General features: G+C 46.6%; 1 protein-coding gene across 9 annotated transcripts in view; it reads right to left on the bottom strand.

Annotated features, from left to right (window-relative positions):
* LOC111156340 (lysine demethylase 2B) overlaps window positions 1-24,040 on the bottom strand; it is a 124,217-nt gene that overhangs the window by 40,155 nt on the left and 60,022 nt on the right. For all 9 annotated transcript variants that reach the window (XM_022517107.1, XM_022517110.1, XM_022517109.1 and 6 more), the window contains one exon: window positions 8,548-8,634. In XM_022517107.1, coding sequence (XP_022372815.1) covers window positions 8,548-8,634 — 87 coding nt within the window. The remainder of the gene's footprint in view (window positions 1-8,547; window positions 8,635-24,040) is intronic.

Raw genomic sequence — 24,040 nt, 5'->3', positions numbered from 1 at the left:
AGAAGGAAAAAAATTAATAAGATGAGCTCCAGTCTCGGGAAGAGCTGGTGGAGGCCATAAAATGCAGAGTAGAATATAGACGTCCAGTGGAAAGAGAGACTGGGGAAGTACATCCATCAGGATCTTGGCCGGAAATGGATGGCACCCTGGCGGTCTCACACTGGGTCATGGAGGAGAGTTTAACAGAGACTCGATCTACAGAGCGTAAGTAGAGTTAGAGAAACCTACAAGGTGTGGTGTTACACTCTGAGCCTAGTAACAGCCACAAGCCATTACTTCCCTTTGGCTGATGGGCCACAGGAGGGACCAGTTGCTGGAAATGCAGAAAGAAAAGCTGGAGAAGTCCACAAAACAGAAATTGTGGCCTTCAGAAAAGGAAAGAGCCAACGTGCCATGATCTCAGGGGGAGGTAGCTGGGGTTATAAATACCCCAACCTCTTTCTCCTCTCACATTCCCATCTCCTGCTGGAAACTCCCATTGGCTGAGCCCAACCAGAAGTCAGAGAAGCAAGAGAGCCCTCTGATGCAGCCCACGGAACAGGCCAGAGAAGGCCAGAGAAGGCTGGAGAAAGAGGACCTCTAGAGAGATAACTAGAAAACGTCCAGCCCTGGAAGCTTCTGGTGAAGCAGGGGTTCGGCTGGGCTTAGAGGTGGAAATTCTGTAACTCGGGAATAAGAAGGGCATTTCTAGAAGGCCACTAGCATGAGCAAAGACCAAGTAAAAGGAAAAATCTGGAGTCATTCAGTTCCCGGTGATGTTGAGCAGAGGAGAGAAAATCTTGAGATTCTAAGGCACAACCACAGCTGAGGGCTTGGGCACACCACAAGGATTTGGGACATGATTTAGAGAAGACAGAGACTCCCTGAAGGCTTCACAAGTTTATAGGCTGAATCGTATCTGCCCCAAAATTCGTATGATGAGGTCCCACCCCCAGGACCTCAAAAGGTGACACAGCGGCTTTACAGAAGTGATTCAGTTAAAAACAGGCTATTAGGGCCCCGATTCAAGACCTCTAAAGACTGGCGTCTTTATAGAAAGAGGAAATTTGGACACAGACACGTATATGGCAGAGAAAAAATGTGAAGACACAGCGAGAAAACAGGACTCTTAGCTACTAAAAGCCAGCAGCTAAAGCCACAGTTCTGTCCTGCCTACATCTCATGTGTGGTGTTTCTCTAGCAAATTCTACTGTCTGGCTTGGGTTCACTCCACCAAAAAGGGAGGGCTCCAATGGGATCCTTGTCATCCAGCTCACCGGCAGGGACCACATTGGCAGGGACCACATCACTCGGGTTTGGCCACTAACAAATCTGGAATTGGAGCTCGCAAAAACTGGTCCAGACCCCTGGGTCCCAGCTTCCCCCTTCACCATCGATGATTTTCTTCCAGTTGGATTTTTCTGCTTGTTGCTGCTGTATACAACACTCTTCAGAATAAGAAGGCCACGTTTGTGGGTATTCTTTGATCACAGGTTTTTGCTGCCCTCCTGAGAATGTGCTGGACTTCACAAATGACTCAGCAGTCACCGAGGAAAACCCCGGGGATTCCAGACGGGGGCCCCAGATTGTTTGTCCCTTGGTTCCTCTCACTGTGTCCTCTCCACCATCCACTTGCTTCTCTTGCCTTCCTTTGCTCTGCTGGTGCTGGAGCTCCCACGGCTGGCCCCCTCCTTCCCTGAGCGTCACACATGCCCAACCTTGGAAGCGGCCCTCCCCTGGATCTGTCCTGCTCTCAGGAAGCTGGAAGGACTGGACCCCTCCCTGAGCCTGTGGCCTCAGCAGCTTCAAACCCTTGAGGGGACAGTCTAAGGCAACAGTCACCCACAGTGCCTAGGGCTTCTCCCTTTGGGGGAGTAAGGAACGGACACAGGAGAAGCCCCTTCCTAAACCAGCCACTTCGGCACAGCCATGACTACTTCAGGGAGATGAAGCCACTAAGGTCTTTGCTTGAGATGAAGCTGTTGCACCAGCCAATAATCACCGAAGCATGGGAAATGTCTAAACTATTCACTCCCTTCCCCCGCTCCAGGCCCTTCCTCCAGTGTCCTCTATTTCTACAGAGAGCATCGCGAACCTTCTGGGAGGGCAGACGCAGGGTCGTCATTGACCTCTAAGTCATAATTACAAAAAATGACAACAGGTATCGCTGACCGATGGCCTACACTCAGCATCTCACAGCAATTCTGCAGGAAGGGCATTATGAGCCCTTTTTTACAGATGAGTAAACTGAGGCTCAGACTTGTCCACAACCACACAGCTAGTTTGTGGCAAAGCCAGGGTTTAATCCCCAGAGGCCCCTGGCCCCAGAGCCCCCCCAGTCCTACAAGAGAATTACCTTCGAAGTGTTAAGAAAGGGTAGGTTCTCAGGCCCCACCCCCTTGAATCTCAGCGCCCCAGGCCAGGCCCAGGAAGCTGGTTTTTTGTTTGTTTTTTCTTTCTTTTTTTTTTTTTTTGTTTTTTTTTTTGTTTTTTGACCAAGTTACCCAGGTGAAGCTGATGCCGCTCCTCGCCTGAGGACTGGCTCTCATTAGTAGCCTTTCTGGGAAACTACCTGGCCCCAGGAGACAACAGTAAAAGGCCTTCCTTATTGTCATCCTCCTCCTCCTCTTCCTCCTCCTCCTCCCCAACTTCATTACTGCAGGGGTGACAGGAGTTGAGAGCAGGGCAGAGAAAGAACAGGAAATACACAGGCCCCTTTTTACCGAATTATGGGCCTCGCCTTCAGGTAAAGGCTGTGTGTCTCTCCAGGGGGATCCCACACTTCTCAGGCTTCCCAGATCTCAATGACCGACTACAGAGGAAGAGGAAGAGAAACAAAGTAGAATCAGGGGTAATAAGACATCAGGGGTGTGTGTGTGTGTGTGTTTGTGAGTGTGTGATTTCCTGCCCTGGTTCCTGTGTGGCCCCATAATGTCCCCATAAGGAAGCCAGTCCTGTAACTGAAAAGGGCTGTCCCGTGTCCCCTATCCGGGCACTTGTTCATACCTACTCTAGCCTCTGCTCCTACTGTCCAGAAAAGTTGCCAGTCGAAATTCAAGTGGCAGCCTGGTTTGGCCTCTTGAGATAATGGATTAAGAATAAGAAGCAGGATGTAGGGATGCCTGGGTGGCTCCACTGGTTAAGCATCTGCCTTCGGCTCGGGTCATGACCCTGGGGCCCCGGGATCGAGTCTCACATCGGGCTTCCTGCTCAGTGGGGAGCCTGCTTATCCCTCTGCCTGCTGCTCCCCTGTTTGTGCTCAGTCTCTCCCTCTCTGACAAATAAATAAATAAAATCTTAAAAAAAAAAATTTATTAAAAAAAAAGACAAAGCAGGATGTATCCAGGGGCTCACTCTCCAGAGAAGGCTGTGTCCCTGTCTCCCCTCCTTCCTCGGTTTCCCTCTCTGTGAATGACCCAGCAAGCTAGCCAGGTAGAAGTGTCTGGCTGGGGAGCAGAAGGTTGGCTTGCTTAATAAGGCTGAGGTCAGAGGTCGGGCCTCAAATAAGTTCAGTTCTCCTTGGCTTGGTTCTAAGGTCACAGACAGGCCCCCCAAATCCTGCCACCTGGTCATAAAAGAAGTGTAGATGGATCAAAACAAATCCATCACCGCTGGTGGAAACAGCCGATCGGGTGAATGACGACGGACGGCAGTTCAGTAGCATCTTTGAGAGACACGGCATCAGAAATGACCTCCCAGCACCTAATCAGTTCCAGAAAAGGACTTTGTTCTCCGGGAGGCAAGGTGGGAGATCAAAGCATTTCTTGCTAATCATCATTTAGCATTAATTACTTGTTAAGTAACCTGACCCAGACCCAATACCGCTCCCTACCTCGCATCCTGACAGCCTCAACGGGCACCCTTGATCTTTCAACCCAACCTGCATCAAATTGGGAGCCGGTCGACTGCAGACCTGGGAACGGCGAGACCCCGGCGGCCCAGGCAGTCAGTCGTTCACTCACTTCTCCTTTTCCTGTTAACTTTTTAACCCCACCAGCCGGGAAACGCAGACCTAGAGCCACGCGGCTCCCCTCCCCCTCCCCTCTGCCACATTTCCCTGAGTTCCCCAGATCTGGGGACCAACACCTCAGATTCACAAGCTGCAGGGCCCAGGGCGTACCAGCGTCCCTCTATGGGTCCCCCCTCTCAGCCGCACCCACGGAGGTAACACTATCTGTGCCTCCCAGCCTCGCCGGGAGGATCAAATACAATGGAAAGAAGGCATCTGAAGATGGGTGCAGGGGCGCCTGGGTGGCTCAGTGGGTTAAAGCCTCTGCCTTCGGCTCAGGTCATGATCCCCGGGGTCCTGGGATTGAGCCCCGCATTGGGCTCTCTGCTCGGTGGGGAGCCTGCTTCCTCCTCTCTCTGCCTGCCTCTCTGGCTACTTGTGATCTCTGTCTGTCAAATAAATAAAATCTTTAAAATAAATAAATAAATAAAGACGGGTGCATACATCCAGGTGGAATGCCCAGTCGGGTTTGGACGGTACTGGCGGTCGTTTATTTCTAGAGCTGAGTGCGGGGCCACGGTATTCGTTATTATATTACTGACATCATTTTGTGGCTCTGAAATCATGTATGATAAATGCTAAGAGCTGAATGGTGTTCCCCACCGTCCACCTCCTCCCGCCCGGACCACCACCAAATTCTTACGTGGAAGCCCTGACCCTCCCCAGGACCTCAGAATGTGCGCACCTGGAGATAAAGTCTTTCCAGAAGTAACGGAGTTAAAGCTAGGGTGGGTCCTGATTCAGCGGGACTGGTGTCTTCTGAGAGATTAGGACACAGACGCCCAGGAGGTCAGACCATGTGACAATACAGAGACAAGAGCTATCGACAAGTCCAGGAGATGTACCCAGAAGACATATATCCTGCCAACTGACATCTTGTTTTCAGACTTCTGGCCTCCAGAACTGTGAGAAAATGAACTTCTGCCCTCTGAGCCACGCATACAGAGTGCAGCCCTCTGTGAGGGCAGCCCTTGCAAACTCCTACGAGAAGCTTCCAGTGAGTTCGAGAAATCATAAAGTAAATTGAGAAGAAAAAGGGCTCTCAACAAAAAGACGGATAATACGCGTTGGCGAAGCTGTGGGTAAACTGAAAGGCTTGCACGTTGCTGGTGGGAATGGAAAAGGGTGCAGCCGCTCTGGAAAACAGTCTGGCGGTTCCTCACAGTTAAATACAGCGTTACTGTGGGATCAGTCGGTGCCACCCCTAGACGCCTGCTCAAGAGACATGAAAACCTGTGACCATGTAAAAACGTGTGCACGCATGTTCACAGCAACATTACCCATGACAGCCAAATGGTGGGAACAGCCCAAATGTCCTGTAACCTGTGAATGGATAAACCAAGCACGGTAGACAAGCACAATGGAATACTATTCAGCCATAAAAAGGAAGGAAGTCCTGACAGAAGTGACAATGTGGGTGAAGCTTAAAAATATTATACTAAGTGCAAGAAGCCAATCACTAAAGGTCACATATCGGATAATTCCATTTACATGAAACGTCCAGAGCTTGCAAAGCCATAGAGATGGAGAGATTAGTGGTTACCAGGGCCTGGGGGAGGGGAAGATTTGAGGGTGGAGGTTGGGGGACAACCAGCTGATGAGATCTCTTTCAGAGGGTAGGAAAATGTTCTAAAATTAGATTGTGGGATAGTTGCGTCTCTCTCTGAATATAATGGATTTACCAAAAAGTGAGTTGTACACTTTAAGTGGGAGAACTGTACGGTAAGCACGTTATGTTTGTTTCATTATAAGGTTTCAAAAAAACCCACAGTGGTACCCCCCAAAGTACTGTCAAATAGCAAATGCTCTCTCTTCACCCTTCACTAGCCTAAGAGCTCCAGTCTCTCCCCAGTCTCCAGATTTGATACCAGCCACATGACCTCGTGTGTAGACACAAGTGCGTGTATAGACACACACTGATCCTCCAAGAAAGTCTTAGGTAAGGGCTACTCCCCCCTGGGAGCCTCTTCCTGCTTCTAGCCCTTTAGAGGAAAGGAGCAGAGGTGTGGTCTTTTTTGTTTTTTAAAATGCCCATCAGCCTCTCAGGAGTAAACTGGAGGGTCTCCACCACGGAGGACAGGACACCTTAGCAGTCCTGAAGTGACTTCCCCCTGAGAAGCTCATTTGAACCCATCCATGGATTTTGGGATTACACAGGGTACTGGCAAGTTTGTTTTTTGAAAAGCCCATGTTCTGCACACCCTAATCCCTCCCCCGGAGCTATTCCTCAGCTGGGAGGGAAGCAGGCAGTGAGGCAAAGCCACGGTTTCCTCTTTGGGTTCAGGGCAGCTGTGGGGCCTCGAGGCGTTGTTGCAAGGTGCTAGGTCTGCAAGCATAGTTTGTGGGCTCAGAAATGCCAAATGCATTTAGTGCCCGAGGAGGGGAAAGTGAACATTAAAACCCCATACACTTCCACGGATCCGGAAACCAAAGGCAGGAGCTAGGAGGGCGAATCCTTTTTCACTTCTCCCATCACCTAAATTCCTACTAAGCTTCAAAGAGAATTAGATTTTACCTGCAAGGAACAGGGACCCATTTCCCCAGCAGTTCCACATTTAGGAATATACCCTAAGAAGATAATCAAAGGTGGAAAGAATAACCTAGAACATCACTGCCCAACAGAAATATAAAGTCATGCATGTACTTTTACACTTTTTTGTAGCCACATTTAAAGAGGCAAAAAGAAAAAGATGAAATTAATATTAAAAACCCATTTTGTCGGGCACCTGGGTGGCTCAGTTGGTTGGGCGACTGCCTTCGGCTCAGGTCATGATCCTGGAGTTCCGGGATCGAGTCCCGCATCGGGCTCCCGGCTCCACGGGGAGTCTGCTTCTCTCTCTGACCTTCTCTTCGCTCATGCTCTCTCTCACTGTCTTTCTCTCTCTCTCTCTCAAATAAATAAATAAAATGTTTAAAAAAAAAACAAACCCATTTTGTCTAACCAATATATCCAAAATATTATAATTTCCACTAGAGTTGCCAGATGTAGCAAATAAAAATACAGGACATCCAAACAATGAATCTTGGAACACTACATAAACAACTAATGATATACTGTATGGTGACTAACATCACATTAAAAAGAAAAAAATACAGGACATCCAGTTAAATTTCAGATGAACAATGAATACTCTTTTCCAGCATAGGTATATCCATGAAATATGTGGGCTATACTTATACTTAAAAGTTTTACCCGTTGTTTACCTGATATTCAGTTAAATGGGCATTCTTTTTAAAATCTGGCAACCCTAATTTCAACAAGCAATCAACATAAAAAAATAAATGAATGAGTAATTTTACAGCGTTCTTCTTTGCACTTAAGTCTTTGAAATCTGTTGTGTATTTTACACTTAGAGCCCATCTCCGTTTGGGCTTGCCATATTTCAAGTTCTCAACAGCCATATAACCAGCAACTACCATTTTAGACAGCACAGATCTAGAAAGTTCCTCTATATGTCTCTTATAACAGGAAAAAAAAAATCAGAAAAAATACCCATCAGTGGAGAGGCCGCTTAAGTCACAACTAATGTTTGAAGAGCACTAACTACTGGTCAGTCCTTGTCCTAAGAACTTGCATGCATTGCTCTGTTTTTTGTTCTTTACAATTAACCAGAAACAAATTCAATAATGCACTATCTCAACTAGTCGTCCCAACAACCATTTGAAGGAGTTGCTGGCATAACCCCTTTTTACAGATGAGGAAAGCAAGGTTCAGGACGTTTCTAGGACTTGCTCAAGAAAGTGGTAAGTCTGAGTGTGGACAGACAGGTTGATACATACATGTCCCACCCTAGCACAGACTTTGGAAGAAGACACACCAAAATCTTACTGTTTTTTTCCGGACTTTGAGATGGACACTGGTTAACAGTTTGGTCTCTGCTGTCACGCAGACTGATCATCCCACCCTCGGCTCTGCCAAGTGCCCTCACAAGTGACTTGACCTTTGTAAACCTCTGTTTCCTCATCTGCAAAATGAGAGTCCCGAGTGTCTGTCCCACAGGGTTGCTGGAGTCTAAAGAAGATAAGGGATGCAGATGACGACGGAAAGCAACTTGCTTCTGGTAAGTCCTCAGTGACATTACTATCATTCTCCCTAGGGTCTTTGTCCTTTCCTATTTGATTAGACTTTTCCAGGCTCAATCAAAATTAATGGAGAAAATTAAAAGAGGAAAGAAAAATAAAAGAGAAAAAAGTTACTTTCAAAAGAGAGGAAACAGCCCCTGAAGCACCTGGAGGAAAAAGAGAAGGAGAAAAAAAAGAAAGGAGAGAAGGAAGAAGAGAAGAACTCACACCTAAGATAGGGAAAGGTGAGGAGGCATCGCTCCCCTACAGTTTTCTGAATGACCACCAGGGGGCACTGTCTGCAGTTTCCACAGCTTAGGGAAAATCGTTGCTTTCAAAAAACAAAAACTTGCAATAGACAAATCACCAAAACCATTCATCTTCATTGGGATGCCCTCTGCCTGGAGTCCCCACTGAAAAGCTGCTGACAGTCATCTTATAGGAGATGCGAAGGGCAGTAGGAGTGGTCTCCCAGCTGCAGGCAATCTGCGTCTTACCTTTGGTGTCTTCTTTGGCCAAGTGACTACAGGGACCCCAGTGATGGCGAGACTGGGGTCGTCATCCGCGTGCTCCTTCAGGACATTCTGTGGCCAAACAAAGGAGCCATATTAGCCCAGAGTAGAGGGGAGGTTCCTGAAGGGGGAGAAGACTGTACCAACCCAAAAAAGCCCTCTACTGAGTCAACCACCCTCACACACAGTAGAAACCAAGTCACCGGGGTTCCTCAGAGGCCAGAAGACATGCAGTATCCCGCATTCCCCCCAAAATGTTTAAATAGCAAATCACGCACCTCCCTATGACTCCCATGACTGTATCGCTCACTGATCATATTTATTTTTTTTTATTTTTTTTAAAGATTTTATTTATTTATTTGACAGAGAGAGAGATCACAAGTAGACGGAGAGGCAGGCAGAGAGAGAGAGAGAGAGGGAAGCAGGCTCCCCGCCGAGCAGAGAGCCCGATGCGGGACTCGATCCCAGGACCCTGAGATCATGACCTGAGCCGAAGGCAGCGGCTTAACCCACTGAGCCACCCAGGCGCCCCTCACTGATCATATTTAAACATCTGTCAAATTCAAACATTTGTCTAGAGCACCATGGGTCCTCACACCCACGATCTCATTCAGTCTCTACCAACAGCCCTGGGACTGGACTGGCCAGGGCATTGAGAGGCTCTAATGTACATAAACTCAAATACATATGCAGGGCAACGAAAAACAAAGCCAACCATGAGGTTTTGACACCAGTGAGACCTCTTTTCTTCCATCAGCCAGCAAGCCATGTGTATTCTAATCCTGGTGCGTTTATTCCAACATGGGCCACAAACACAAGTAGATCCTTAATCTGGTGTGACCAAGGATGGAGCCATCTGACCAAATGCTGGCAGAAAAGTGGGCTGTGACAGACATACTCCCAGGCTGTGCAGGGGTCTCCCACGTGGGGTACGGTGTTCATAACTCTGTGGGTGGACCGAAGGCTTTCCAAGGGTAATGCTGACTCCACCAGATTTTGGCCTTAGAACCTCATCCAGGTGTAAGATTCTACTCCAACGAATTACCCCTAAGTTAGAGGTGAGGCAGTCAAGGCTCAGAAAGACTCAAAGGGCTTGGGTGCTGCTCCAGACCAGGAGGGCAGAGCCCCTGAACCCCACTCTCCAGCACCAGACTTCCCACCCCATGACCACTTCACACGCAGTTTTTTTGGATGCACCCACAACATGCCATGAAAGAACATTTAGGAACAGACAGATCTGCCACTGGCCTATTCTGCACTTGACCATTGGTGTCTGCATTGTACAAAAACATTCCTACAGGGACATTTAAAGAGAAAGCTGCATAGTAGAACTTACCAGGAGGAGCAGAAGAGATCAAAAGAGAAATACAGGTAAAGATTACTTAAACTCACTCTCCCTCATCTATTCACCGGAAATGAAAGCAACTCACTTCTATTTTGTTCTATTGTCTTAGCTTTCTCATCATTCCACAGTTGCCAGATATTTCGAGATGTGCTTACTACGCTGGATCCACCTATAGAACTCTCCTCTGCCCATGGGAGGTGGCAAACAGGACGGTGATCAAGGGTCAAACTTGGCACTATCTGGGTTCAATCCTCAGCCTACACAGCTCTCTCCAAGTCTAGCATCAATGTCACTGATTTATAAATGCTGTTTATAGATGTCTTCATTTCACTGCTATATCCCAAGCTTCGCACAATGACTAACCTACAGTAAGCCTCCAGTAAATAACTTTAAAAATAAATTAAGTAAAGCCACAAATTCCCAAAGAGGGACTTTCTACAAAATCCCTGACCAGTACTCCTCAAATCCGTCAAGGTCAATAAAACAAAAAAACAAAAAAAGTCTGAGAAACCATCACAGCCAAGAGGAGCCTAAGGAGACATGACAAATTCAGAGGTAGTGCTAGTGCTCTCTTGGGTGGGATCCCCAAATACACACTCAGTTAAAAACTAAGGAAATGTGAATAAACTCTAGATTTTAGTTAGCAATAATGTATCAATGTTGGATTAATTGTAACCAATGTGCTCCTCTAATATACCATGTTAATCCTAGGGGAGACTGTGGGGGGTGGGGGAGTGGAAACTGTGTATTATCTGCAGAATTTTCCTGTCAATCTAACACCATTCTGAGAGATAAAATCCTATCATAAAAAGCAATTTTTTTTTAAGTAGGTTCCACACCCAGCGTGGAGCTCAACGTGGGGATTGAACTCATGATCTCAAGATCAAGAACCAAGCTGAGATCAAGAGTTAGATGTTCAACCGACTGAGCCACCCAGGCGCCCCCTCAAATGCCAATCAGACAGCAGTAACAGCCACCATAAAGAACGGGATTAGTAGGCTGCCAATTTTCCTAACGTGCATGCCGCATACTTAACAAGAAATATGACAGAAACGAACCAAGAACACAAGCATGATTCAGCTTCAGTTGTGGGCTACACATGGGGCATGAAAGAGGCTATCAAAGGTTGGGGGTAGGGGCAGGGGGAACGATCCATGCGCAGGGGGAGGAGGAGTGTTTCATCACTGACATTGTTTAGAACTGTCATTTCCCAATGATGATAAAAAGTAGACCAATTTTTTTTTTTTTTAGCAGTTTTGGTTTTGAATTAAATGGACCCCAGAGGGGTGCCTGGGTGGCTTAGTCGTTAGGCATCTGCCTTTAGTTCAGGTCATGATCCCAGGGTCCTGGGATCGAGCCCCATGTCAGGCTCCCTGCTCTGCAGGAAGCCTGCTTCTCCCTCTCCCACTCCCCCTGCTTATGTTCCCTCTCTCACTGCATCTCTCTCTGTCAAATAAATAAATAAAATCTTAAAAAAAAAAAATGGACCCCAGACATTGTACCCATTAGTACATGGACCCAAGTGGGTGATTCCCACTTGGTCTGCCACTAGGGATGGGTGGGACAGGCTAGGTGTGGGGGGAAATGGAACCATCAGGAAGCAGGCACCATGCATTTTGTTGAACGAATGTATAAGGGTAGGATATATTGAGTGTTAGCTCTGGGCTGGGTACCGTAATAAATACGCCATATCCACTCTCTCATCCAACGCTCTTAAACACATTGTGAGATGGACCACCATCATTTCCAGAAGAGACTACTGGGGTGTAGGGGGTGAGGGAACTGTCTAAGACCACTCAGCCAGGAAGAGGTAGGGACCCCAAAACTCCACAACCTGTGCTCCAACGACGGTCGTACTCAACCTATCCCTCAAGAAGACAGGGGGCCACATTCCTTAGCAGCATGACTCCCAACAGCCAAAGGACACGTGGAAACAACCCAGTGGATGGATGGATAGATAATATGAGGTCTATCCCCGCGACAGAATATTATTCAGCTCAAAAAATGATGGAAATCATGACATTGCTATAATATGGATGAACCTAGAGGACATTCTGTTGAGTCAGGTACAAGTAGTACATGATTCCACTTACATGAGCTCCCTAAAGCTGTCAGGTTCATACAAGCATAAAACAGAGTGGGGGCTGCCAGGGCTCTGGGAGGGAGAAGCAGGGAGTTGTTTAATGCTGCAAAACACTGTAAACTTACTTCATGCCTTTGAATGGGAACTTAAAAAATGGTTAAAATGATAAATTTTATGTGATGTATGATTTACCACAATTTTTAATTTTTTTAAGGGTTTTATTTTTGTTTATGTAGTCTCTACACCCAGCGTGGGGCTGGAACTCATGACCCCAAGATCAAGAGTCACATGCTCTTCCAACTGAGCCAGCCGGGCACTCCACACCTACCACAATTTTTTTTTTTAAAGGAAGGAGACAGTGGGGCAAAGTAATACCTAAGGACTGGACTCAGAGGTTCTAGAAAGTACACACGGGAGAAATAATATCTCACAACTTAAGCTATTATTTTTATGCCTGTGACAACACTGGTCCCAGAGTCAGAAGACATGGCTTCAAGTTCTGTACCTTGCAGACTGTATGACCTTGAGGAAGCCACAGCTTAGAACAGTAATATCTACCCTTGACTTTACTCTGTGAAGTGAGATGTGATTTTACTACCCTTCTTAGGAGCATTCATTGAATGCTTGCTCTGGACTTGCTCTGGACTAATCCTCTCTGTGGGATAGGGCTGAATCACCTCCTTTCTCCCCAGAACAGAAACTAAAGTTCAGAGGGATTAAGTGACGTGCCCAAGGTCACACAGCTGGAAGGTGACCGAACCTGACACTGACCAGGTCCATCTAACTACAAGCCCAGGTAGTAACGTCGGGTGATAACGCCTCAGGAAACCATTCCAGCAAACTCTGGGGCTGACCTATACCCCATTATTGAAAAACCAGGAGACAATCTGAGCTCACATTCACCATCTGATGAACAAATACAGCAGCGAGTCATCCTCGCCTATTCCTTACAAAACAGAGAACTCATTCAACCATTAAATCTACAAAGCATTCTTCAAACTTTGCCCCCATCACAGTGGGCCTGCACAAGCACAAAATTCTGTTGACATTTCATGGTTCCTAACAGTCCTTATGAAATTCATATGAATTTCTACAATACACCAGGATTTTCTGTTGTTTATTCTAATAATGTTTCCCTACCCCCAAAAACAGCATAAAAATTTGATATATATTATATATATATACATATATATATATTTCCCCCAGGAAGAAGCTCTATGTTTAGGCAAAACCTTTCAATTCACAGATATCTATATCTAGATATCTTTTTAAAATTTTTTATTTTTTATTAACATATAATGTATAATTAGCCCCAGGGGTACTGGTCTGTGAATCGCCAGGTTTACACACTTCACAGCACTCACCATAGCACATACCCTCCCCAATGTCCACAATTCAGCCACCCTCTCCCAATACCCCTCCCCCTAGATCTAGATACCTTATATAGATCTAGATAGATCTATCTCACCATATGGTGGGAGCAGGGGAGCCCATCACTTCCATGGGACTTCCTGTCCCCTTACCCCAATCTCAAACTCCAGGCTGGGTCGACAAACTCAAATGCTTCCAGGAACGAAGCAGATAAAATGCAAGGAATCGGGGCGCCTGGGTGGCTCAGTGGGTTAAGCCTCTGCCTTCGGCTCAGGTCATGATCTCAGGGTCCTGGGATAGAGTCCCACATTGGGCTCTCCGCTCAGCGGGGTCCCTGCTTCCCCCCTCTCTCTCTGCCTGCCTCTCTGCCTACTTGTGATCTCTGTCTGTCAAATAAGTAAATAAAATATTAAAAAAAAAAAAAAAAAAAAAAAAAGCAAGGTATCCACAGACTAGAGCCCTAGAGAGTGGTGTGGTCTCAGGTACACTGGAGGCCACGGACCCCATTCAGAGAGGGCAAATGCTAGTCAGTTCCAAATGACTAACCTCTTGTGGGAATGAAAGCCCCCACCTGCTCTCTTATTTTTTCAGAAGAAATCAAAGATCCAGAGTGTTATCTGAAATCTCTTAAATGCTGGCAACTGACAGAAAACTTAAAACAAAAACAAAAATAAAAATGAAAAAACCCCAAAAACGAAAATGAAAAACAACTATAAGCCAAACAGTATCTGTGGGCCAGTTTGGGCCACAGGCCACCAGCATGCCAACACCACTCTGCCTAAGACTGAACATCATGTCCACTCGCCTTGGTTCTCCTGGAGTTTCTGAACTGTCTCAAGACATCCTGTCATTTCGATATCAGAGCTGGAGTCCATACCTCACAAGCAAAGTGAGGCCTCAGGAATGTCTGGTTACAAAAAGCTATTACTGAAGCTGTAAGTATTACCAATAATAAATACATTAGTAACGATAAATAATAATTCAAAATTAATAGAAGGTGCGCCTGGGTGGCTCCGTCAGTTAAGAGTCCCAGCTCTTGGTCTCAGTTCAGGTCATGATCTCAGGGTCATGAGTTCAAGCTTCACTCCAAGCTGGGCATGAAGCCTACTTTGGAAAAAAGTCATTAAAAAGTCATTGTAAGAATAAATAAATAAATATGAAAATTAACAGAGACCTCCCCAAGGGCCCTGGAGTGGGTATCTCGCTCACACAGTCCCCGCAGGAAACAGTTCCCCTCCACGGCCCTTGGGGGCCACCAGGAGGTGCTCGGGGTTCTGCCCCTCAGGGAAGTTATTTTCGTTTGTTTGTGACAGGTTACAGGAAGAGATTTTTCTAATTGGGGATTGACTCTCTGAGAAATAAATTGTGCTGAAGAGAATCACGTCCTGCCTCTATTTATATACTCCCTGGGGCTCTTGGAAACAGAGACTAGGAGGCCTGGGTGCCGGGACCAGCCCAGGGCTCTCTGGGTTACACCCATAAACCTTCTGAGTAGAAGAGCCTAGGCCAGGCTTTCTAAAAGGGAAAGAGGGGGGGCGCCTGGGTGGCTCAGTGGGTTAAGCCTCTGCCTTCGGCTCGGGTCATGATCCCGGGGTCCTGGGATTGAGCCCCGCATCGGGCTCTCTGCTCCGCGGGGAGCCTGCCTCCACCTCTCTCTCTCTGCCTGCCTCTCTGCCTACTTGTGATCTCTGTCTGTCAAATAAATAAATAAAATCTTTAAAAAAAAATAAAAAAAAATAAAAAAAAAAATAAAAGGGAAAGAGGGGCACCTGGGTGGCTCAGTGGGTTGAGCCTCTGCCTTCGGCTCGGGTTGTGGTCTTGGGGTCCTGGGATCGAGCCCCGCATTGGGCTCTCTGCTCAGCGGGGAGCCTGCTCCCCACCCCTCCACCTGCCTCTCTCTCTACTTGTGATCTCTCTCTCTGTCAAATAAATAAAATCTTTCCAAAAAAAAATAAAAGGGAAAGATTGGGGCCACCAGGCCCTTTCTGCTGGGACCTGACCCCCAAGATCACCAGAGACAACATATGTGCTGGGCCTCTCTGCTCCGTTAGGCCAACCCTCTCGGCGGGTTTAACTGGCTAACAATGGATTCTGGCCCCACGGCTCCACAAGGTGGGGTGTTAACAATAACTGACGATAATAAAACAGAGGCAGCATCAAGAATCCCCAACCATCAACCAAACCAACAGGTAAAGGGACGGTACCGAGGCACGGAGCAGCTCAGACTACGGCTCTGGGGTCAGCAGACTGAGGCACCCTCCCCTTGCCACAGGCAGCTCGGCCCCAGCCCAACCATCTTGTGCCGCCTGTAAAAACCCACCTGTACTGGGTTGATCTGTATCTCTCAAGCAGGTATGTTCAGATCCTAATCCCTGGTACCTGTGAATGTGACCTTATCTGCAAAAAGGTTCTTTGCAGATGTAATTCGTTAAGGATATCCAGATGAAATTATCGGGGATTTTAGGGTTGTGCCCCAAATACAGTGACTAGTGTTTTTTGGGGTTTTGTTTTTGTTTTTTTTAAGATTTCTTTATTGGGACGCCCGAGTGGCTTGGTCGGTTAAGGGTCTGCCTTCGGCTCAGGTCATGATCCCAGAGTCCTAGAATTAAGTCCCACAGCAGGCTTCTCCCCTCAGCGGGGAGTCTGCTTCTCCCTCTGCCTGCTACTCCCCCTGCTCATGCTCTCTCTCTCTCTAACAAATAAATAAATAAAATCTTAAAAAAAAAAAGAGGTAAGATCGTTTTGTTTTTTTTAAGGGACCCAACTTTTCAAAGAAAATTTATTAAACAAACAGACTGATTTTGCAATAGAGATCTTAAGAGATTTCTTTGGAGGAAAAAAATGTAAGTATTTGGTTACTTTTCATTATGCAAAACAAATGCATTTAAAATAACTGAATCAGGGGGCACCTGGGTGGCTCAGTGGGTTAAGCCCTTGCCTTCGGCTCGGGTCATGATCTCAGGGTCCTGGGATGGAGCCCCACATCGAGCTCTCTGATCGATGGGGAGCCTGCTTCCCCTTTTCTCTCTCTCTGCCTGTCTCTCTGCCTACTTGTGATCTCTGTCTGTCAAATAAATAAATTAAAATAAAATAAAATAAAATAATTTTTATTTTATTAAATCATTAAAGATTATTTATCATTAAATCTGAATCATTCAAGAATTTTAGCTATCAATAAATCAATTAGAATACCAAGAATTCTAATTTAATTAGAATTTAATTAAATCAATGTAATTGTGTAGATTAAGGAATCCTGATTATCAGAATCTTCATAAAATCATGCTATATTATAATAAAACAATAAGATCCTTTATTTTTTAAAAAAAGAAAACTTATTTATATATTGGACAGAGAGAGCACACACGTGCTTGCACGGTGGGAGCAGGGGGGTAGAGGGAGAGGGAGAGCATCCCAAGCAGATTCCACACTCAGCCCAGAGCCCAAGGCAGGACTCGATCTGAAATAATAACCTGAAATAATGACCTGAGCCAAAACCACGTCTAACACTTAACTGACTGTGCCACTCGGCGTTCCATGACTGGTGTCTGAGTAAGAGAAAGAGGAGGGGGATCTGAACAGACACACAAGGAACAAGGTCCTGAGAGGACAGAGGCAGAGACTGTTGTGACGTGGCCACAGGCCTAGAAACACCAGGAATCACTAGAAGCTGGAAGAGCAAGGAAGAAACCCCCCGCCCGCCCCACCAGAACCTTCCCAGGGGGCAGAGTAGACTGGAAGAGAGTTAAGTTTCTGCTGTTTCAAGCCACCAAGTTCATAGGCATTTGTCACAGCGGCCAACACCCTATACTAGCCAGAGCACAGTGTGGTTAGAAGCCTGTTAGCTACATCATTTGCAGCTAGACCTCTTGAAGTCTCAGTTTCCCCATCTATGAAATGGGATGATGACAGTCCCCACTGTGCCAGCTCGTGGCGAGAATCACAGTGCTTGGGAGGGACCTGGTCCACAGTAAACACTCCACAAATGTTGGCCGCTCTCTTGCGGCTTCTGTCCTATTTCTTGCTGGGATACCTTGCCCCTGTCCTCCGTTCGCAGAACTCAACCACTTCCGAAGCTCTAAGCACAGGGAAATTTAAAATAGAAATTTTAAAAGTGTATTTAGTTGGAAGGACAGTCTAAGCGCTCATCTAGCTACATAACGAGAAGGGGTAAGGAGGTGATTCAGGTGCCCACCATTTCATTTTAAGCCAAAAAAAAGTCCCAAGGGACACGGCTTGACCTACCCATTTTTTGGGGTCTAGGCTTTGCCCAGATGTCTAGAACTCGGGTGTCTGGCCCTTTGCTGTTCTCCTTCGTTCCCTGAGGTGGGAGAGGCAGAGACCTGGGGGCACCCATGGCTGTTCCACCATCACGCCGGGACCTTGCTAGGTGAGAGGCCTGTCTCATTCATCCTTGTATCAACCCTCCGGCCCCTCACTGCCCAACCGAAATACCAGACACAGGGCTCAGTCTGACACCCAGCCCCCAGCAGGAGAGCCTGAACCTGACTATACCGTTGTCTGGGCTCTGGGTCATCTTTTGGGTGGGAGCAAGCCAGGCTTCCTGCTTCTTGGCTCCTCTGAAGAAGGTTGGGGGTGAGGGTGGGGGAGAAGTAAACTAAACAGCTAATAGTGCTGGAGGTCTGGGCCCTACACCTTACTATTCTGCAAAACAGCAAGGCGGTGGGGTGGGGTGGGGTGGGGGCAGTTCTTAAATTAAGCAGGTGTGTTCTGGGGTCGGGCTGATGGCCCCCAGAGAATAAAGCTGTACACACACCTTCCATGGTCATGGGTTTCACAGACTCTCACACTTGACCCTGTTTTCATTTTTCACTGTCTGAAACCATCATCATCGTCGTCATCTCTAGGTTCCAAACACTTAAAGGCCCTGTGCTAAGTCAGGCTTTATGCCTCTTGCCTCGCTGAATTTGATGAGGCGCATGTTCTTTCTCCATTTTTTCACTTTCCCCAACAGCATTCCACTGCTTGATGTACGGCACCTGGGAGTCAGCCTGACTCCAGAAATTTTGGTCTTAAAAGACAGTACCTATTTGGATAACGTACTCTTCATTTAGGATTATTTTCTTTCCTCTTATATTTGGGTTTTAATGAAACAATACAACTGATTTCTTTCTTTAAATATACATATATATATACACACATATATATATATACATACACACACACACACACATACATATATATATATGACACCTGAAAATAACGGCCCCTCGATGCCTCTTCCAGCCCCCTAATTCCAGAGTCCCACAATTCTGTGCAGTAAGAAAGGCGGCTGACGGCTGTAAACTGGTATTTTCATCCCCAGCTGACACTCTCACAGCCAGGGGGGCATGGCACTGTGCGAAAGAGAGCCTGGCATTATTTTAATTAACAAGGACCACTGCAGAATCACCTTGGAGGGTTCTCTGACAAAGACCCTCTTACTGCCAACCTTAGTCATCACGACCCACTTAGATGCAAACCCTTCACAACCTTGCCAGGCATTTTCAAGTCATCTACAGTCCATATGAGGACTGCCCCCCAGTAGCCACACGCCTTCCTTTCCTCCCATCAGGAGCTACAGCTCTCTCCCTGAGTTCCAGCAGACAGATTCTTCTAGAAGGAATGGCAACTCCCAGGGCAACTCCCACCTCACTGTTCCCAATCCAGGATGGAAGAGAAAAAAGATGATGATGCATTGGGTTGAACAGTGCGCCCCTCAAAATTCATGGGCAAAACCTCAGAATGTGACCTTACTGGGAAATGGAGTCTTTGCAGATGTAACCCTGTTAGGACCTGGTCATGGTGGATTAGGGCGGGCCCTAATCCAATGACCGCTGTCCTGGTTAAGAGAAGATGACACACAGGGAAGACAAACAACCATGTAAACGAGGAGGCAGAGATTGAAGTGATGTAGCTACAAGCCAAGGAATGCCAAAGATTGCTGGCAACTGAGAGAAGCTAGAGAAGACGAGGAAGGATCCTTCTATCCCTACAGCCTTCAGAGCAAGCACGGCCTTGATTCAGACTTCCGGCCTCCAGCATGGTAAGAAGGTGAATTTCTGTTGTTTTAAGCCAGTCTGTGGCTCCTTGTTATGGCAGCCCTAAGAAACTTACACCAGTGGTGATCATTAACCTGGAAGTCAGATGGGGGGGAGCTTAGAGGTGGGGGCAGGGCTTGGGAACAGTGGGGAGATGGGCAAAACCAGCTAGTCTCTTTTGACTGTTTACCTAAGAATATCTAATTTTGGGACGCCTGGGTGGCTCAGTGGATTAAAGCCTCTGCCTTCGGCTCAGGTCATGATCCCAGGGTCCTGGGATCGAGCCCCGCATCAGGCTCTCTGCTCATCAGGGAGCCTGCTTCCCTTCCTCTCTCTCTGCCTGCCTCTCTGCCTACTTGTGATCTGTGTCTGTCAAATAAATAAATAAAATCTTAAAAAAAAAAAAGAATATCTCATTTTTCTCCAAGGGTTTACTAGGAGCGCTCGGCGTTCATTACCTCACTGTCCCTCAAAGTAATCCAGTGACACAGATCCCTGTTATTACCCCCATTTTATGGGGAAGACACTCAGGTTTCTCAGGGTTAAGAACTTCGGGACGGCCAAGGGACTACAGAATCTGGTCCCCAGAGAGATAAAGCACAGCTAGTCCAATACCCATGTTTCACCTGCAGGAAAACAAAGGCAGAGTGACTCGACCGCACCGCAAGCAGCAAAGAACAGAAACCAAAGTTGGACTCAAGGGTCTTGTCTCCTGATTTCTTACTCTTCCCATTAGGTACTGGCCAACATCCTGCACCTGCAGCTGAAGAAGCATCTTAAAAGAAGGAAGTCACTGAAGGTATCTCAGTGCCAAATCCCAAGGGTTTCACAAAGACAGGGAAAGGAAATGCCTTTCTTCCTTTCTTTTTTTTTAAAGATTTTATTTCTTTATTTAGAGAGGATGCGAGACTGAGGAGGGAGAGGGGCAGAGGGAGAGGGAGAGAGAGATTTCCAAGCAGACTCCGTGCTGAGCGTGGAGCCAGACATGGGGCTCAGCCTCATGATGCTGAGATCACGGGCTGAGCCAAAATGAAGAGTCGTACGCTTAACCAACTGAGCCACCCAAGCGCCTTGGAAATTACTTTCTTAGTTGGATTTTTACCAGAGGCCGCACTCTCCCTTCTTTCCACAAAATAAATTAAGTGGGGGTGGTCCTTTTGGTTTGAATCTATATCCAGACCCTCAAGGCAAGTTTTCAAGGTACAAATGAGTTCTCTCAGACCTGGTGAAACCACAGGGTCATGGGAAGGACAAACTCAACTTTCAAAGATTTTTTTTTTTTTTAATTTACTTGACAGAGATCACAAGTAGGCAGAGAGGCAGGCAGAGAGAGAGGAGGAAGCAAGCTCCCTGCTGAGCAAAGAGCCCGATGTGGGGCTCGATCCCAGGACCCTGAGATCATGACCTGAGCCGAAAGCAGAGGCTTTAACCCACTGAGCCACCCAGGCGCCCCCAAACTCAACTTTCAAAAGTTTTGCCTACGAAAAGGGTGAACCAGACTTACAGGAAGACACAAAAAAGAAAGCTTTAAGGGACAGAAGCAAGTTGTAAAACAGAATCATCTAATTTTTTTTTTTTTTTAATTATGTATAGGTGGGGGTAATGGGAAAGCTCCAGAACTATGATCAGCAGATAAACAGCAGGGTTACCTCTAAGGGCCGGGACTGAGGCAGGGGACACTTCCTAGCCTCTAGCCTCTAATGTTTAATTTTTCTTATATTGATCATGTAACATTGTAACACTTAAAACTTTTACCGAGAAAAAATATGCAGAGTGGATAAACCTATAAAGACAAAAAGCAGGGGAGCCTGAGTGGCTCAGTCTGTTAAGCATCTGCCTTTGGCTCAGGTCATGATCCCAGGGCCCTGGGATCGAGTCCCACATCTGGCTCTCTGCTCAGTGGGGAGTCTGCTTCTCCCTCTCCCTCTGCCACTCCCCCTACTTATGCTCTCTCACATTCTCTGTCAAATAAATAAAGTCTTAAAACAAAAACAACAAACAAACAAACAAAACCAGAAAGCAGACGGTAGGGGCGACAATGGGGAGTGACCGCTAGTGGGGACAGGGCTCTGTCTGGGGTGATGAAAATGTTCTGAACCACACAGAGGTGGTGGTTGCACAATACTGTGAATGCATTTAAAGTTACTAAAGATTGGGGCATGTGGCTGGCCCAGGCGGCACAGCATGTTAATCACAGGGGTTGTAAGGTTAGGCCCCACAGTGGGGATACAGATTACTTAAAAATAAAAAAAATTAAAAAATCTCAAAAAAAGTTTTGAATAAAATAAAATGGTTAAAGCGGTAAATTCTTTAAGATTCTTAAAGATTCTAAAGCGATGGGGTGCCTGGGTGGCTCAGTGGGTTAAGCCTCTGCCTTCAGCTCAGGTCATGATCCCAGGGTTCTGGGATTGAGTCCCACATCTGGTTCCTGGCTCAGCAGAGAGCCTGATTTTCCTTCCCATTCTGCCTGCTGCTCTCCCTTTCTGTTAAAAATGAATAAATAAAATCTAATACAATTGTTGGCACATCCTATGCAATATATCTAAATTGAATTATGATATCAGATAAAATTATAAATGGGATTAAAGCTTGTGTATCATCCATTATTGTGTGTGATCAATAAATGATTTAATATTCTCTTGAAAAAAATGAATAAATAAAATATTTTTTAAAAAGATTCTAAAGTGGTGATCGAGTAAGCAAAAAAAAAATTTTTTTTTAAAGCAAAATGGAGTCATGTGCATTTCACCACAGTTTTTAAAAAAGTACATTACAGGGGCGCCTGGGTAGCTCTGTCAGTTAAGCATCTGCCTTCAGCTCAGGTCATGATCCCAGGTCCTGGGACCAAGCCCTGCATCAGGCTCGCTGCTCAGAGGGGAGACTGCTTCTCCCTCTCCCACTCCCCCTGTTTGTGTTCCCCCTTTCGCTGTGTCTCTGTCAAATACATAAACAAAATCTTTTTCTTTTTTAAAGATTTTATTTATTTATTTGACAGACAAATCACAAGTAGGCAGAGAGGCAGGCAGAGAGAGGGGAGGAAGCAGGCTCCCCACCGAGCAGAGAACCCGATGCGGGGCTCGATCCCAGGACCCCGAGACCATGGCCCGAGCCAAAGGCAGAGGCCTCAACCCACTGAGCCACCCAGGCGCCCCACATAAACAAAATCTTTTAAAAATTTAAAAATTTTTAAAAATATATTACAAATGAAGGGAAAAAAATTTTCATTATTATATTTATTCATTTCAGAGAGAAAGAGAGAGAGCACAAGCAGGAGGCAGCAGAAGGAGAGAAGGAAGCAGACTCTCTGTTGAGCTGGGCGCCGGACCTGGGGTTCGATTCCAGGACCTTGAAACCATGACCTGAGCTGAAGGCAGATGCCCAACCACCTGAGACACCCAGGCGTCCCCCCAAAATGGTTTTTTGATTAAAGCCAAAACCTAACCATCTGGATACTGAGTTGTTTTGGGGACAGTCTCCAATCCCAGGGCCTCTGGTGAGCATTAGCCACCCCATACACAGCAGACCAAAGATTACAACTGGTCAGTCACCAAGGGGGAACCACCACCCGCCAGAAACAGGAATCACTCAATGGTAGTGACAGCACTAGGCGCTGGCTAAGATTTCTGCTCTGGACCCACATTCCTGAGCTGTGTTTTATTTCTCAGACAGTATAAGCAAAACCCCAATATCTGAGGAGAGAGAGCCAAGGCACAGAGAGGCAACCAGGACGAAGCTGCTCATTCTCTGTGACAACACTCTCACTCTGAAGGTCAGTCTTGGGTTCAACCTCTCTTCTGGGTCTCCAGAGACCGTGAGGGGCTCATGGCCAAGCTGCACAGCCAAGAACCCTCCTGTTCCAGAAGAGACATTTGGCCCACCTCCCCTACACAGACCCCTGGCCACACAGCATTTAGAGACATGAGCAGACCCTCCAGTTCTCCTGGGGTTCTAAGGACACTTGTTTACCCAATTTACGAGGTCTTTAAGCTAAAAAAGACCTCCCCAGACACGGCTCAAGAACAGACATTTCTCGGAGGATAGGCGAACTGGGGCTCTTTTGGCCTTAGCGCCATCTTCTGGAAACTTCCACGCCATGACAGCCAAGTGGAGAAAGAAGGGAATGCGCAGGCTGAAGGGGAAAAGATGAGACAGAGAGGTCCTAGTAAAGCTCCTAGTAAAGCCTTGGGCATCCACAGAAGCCACGGGAGCAGAAATAAGGAAAGCCAGAGGCCAGTGACGTGGTACAAACTGTTGAACAGCATGTCTACTTTGTAGAACTTGAGTCAATGGACCTAGAACACCCAACTGCCATCTGATCACAATGACCACCACTGAAAGACCCACCTTGCTCATAACAAAAAATAGCCCTTTTGGGCCTTCTGCCCTGGGCCTGTGACTTTCGGGACTGAAAGACCCACCTTGCTCATAACAAAAAATAGCCCTTTTGGGCCTTCTGCCCTGGGCCTGTGACTTTCGGGACTAATTCTGTTTTCTTTTGTGGCTGAATATAACACGTGTACAATAAATCATCTCTTCTGGTGTCTTAGAAAAAGAAGAAAGAGAGATAGCTAAGTTCAATAAGTGAGATAGATTAGATGAAAAAGAGATGTGTGAGTCTAATAATATATACACACTCAGGGA

The sequence above is a fragment of the Enhydra lutris genome, unplaced genomic scaffold, assembly GCF_002288905.1.
Source record: "Enhydra lutris kenyoni isolate GAN:26980312 unplaced genomic scaffold, ASM228890v2 scaffoldscaffold46, whole genome shotgun sequence".
NCBI lineage: Eukaryota > Metazoa > Chordata > Mammalia > Carnivora > Mustelidae > Enhydra > Enhydra lutris.
The sequence above is the reverse complement of the archived record's forward strand: the minus strand, read 5'-3'. Positions and strand labels throughout refer to the sequence as shown.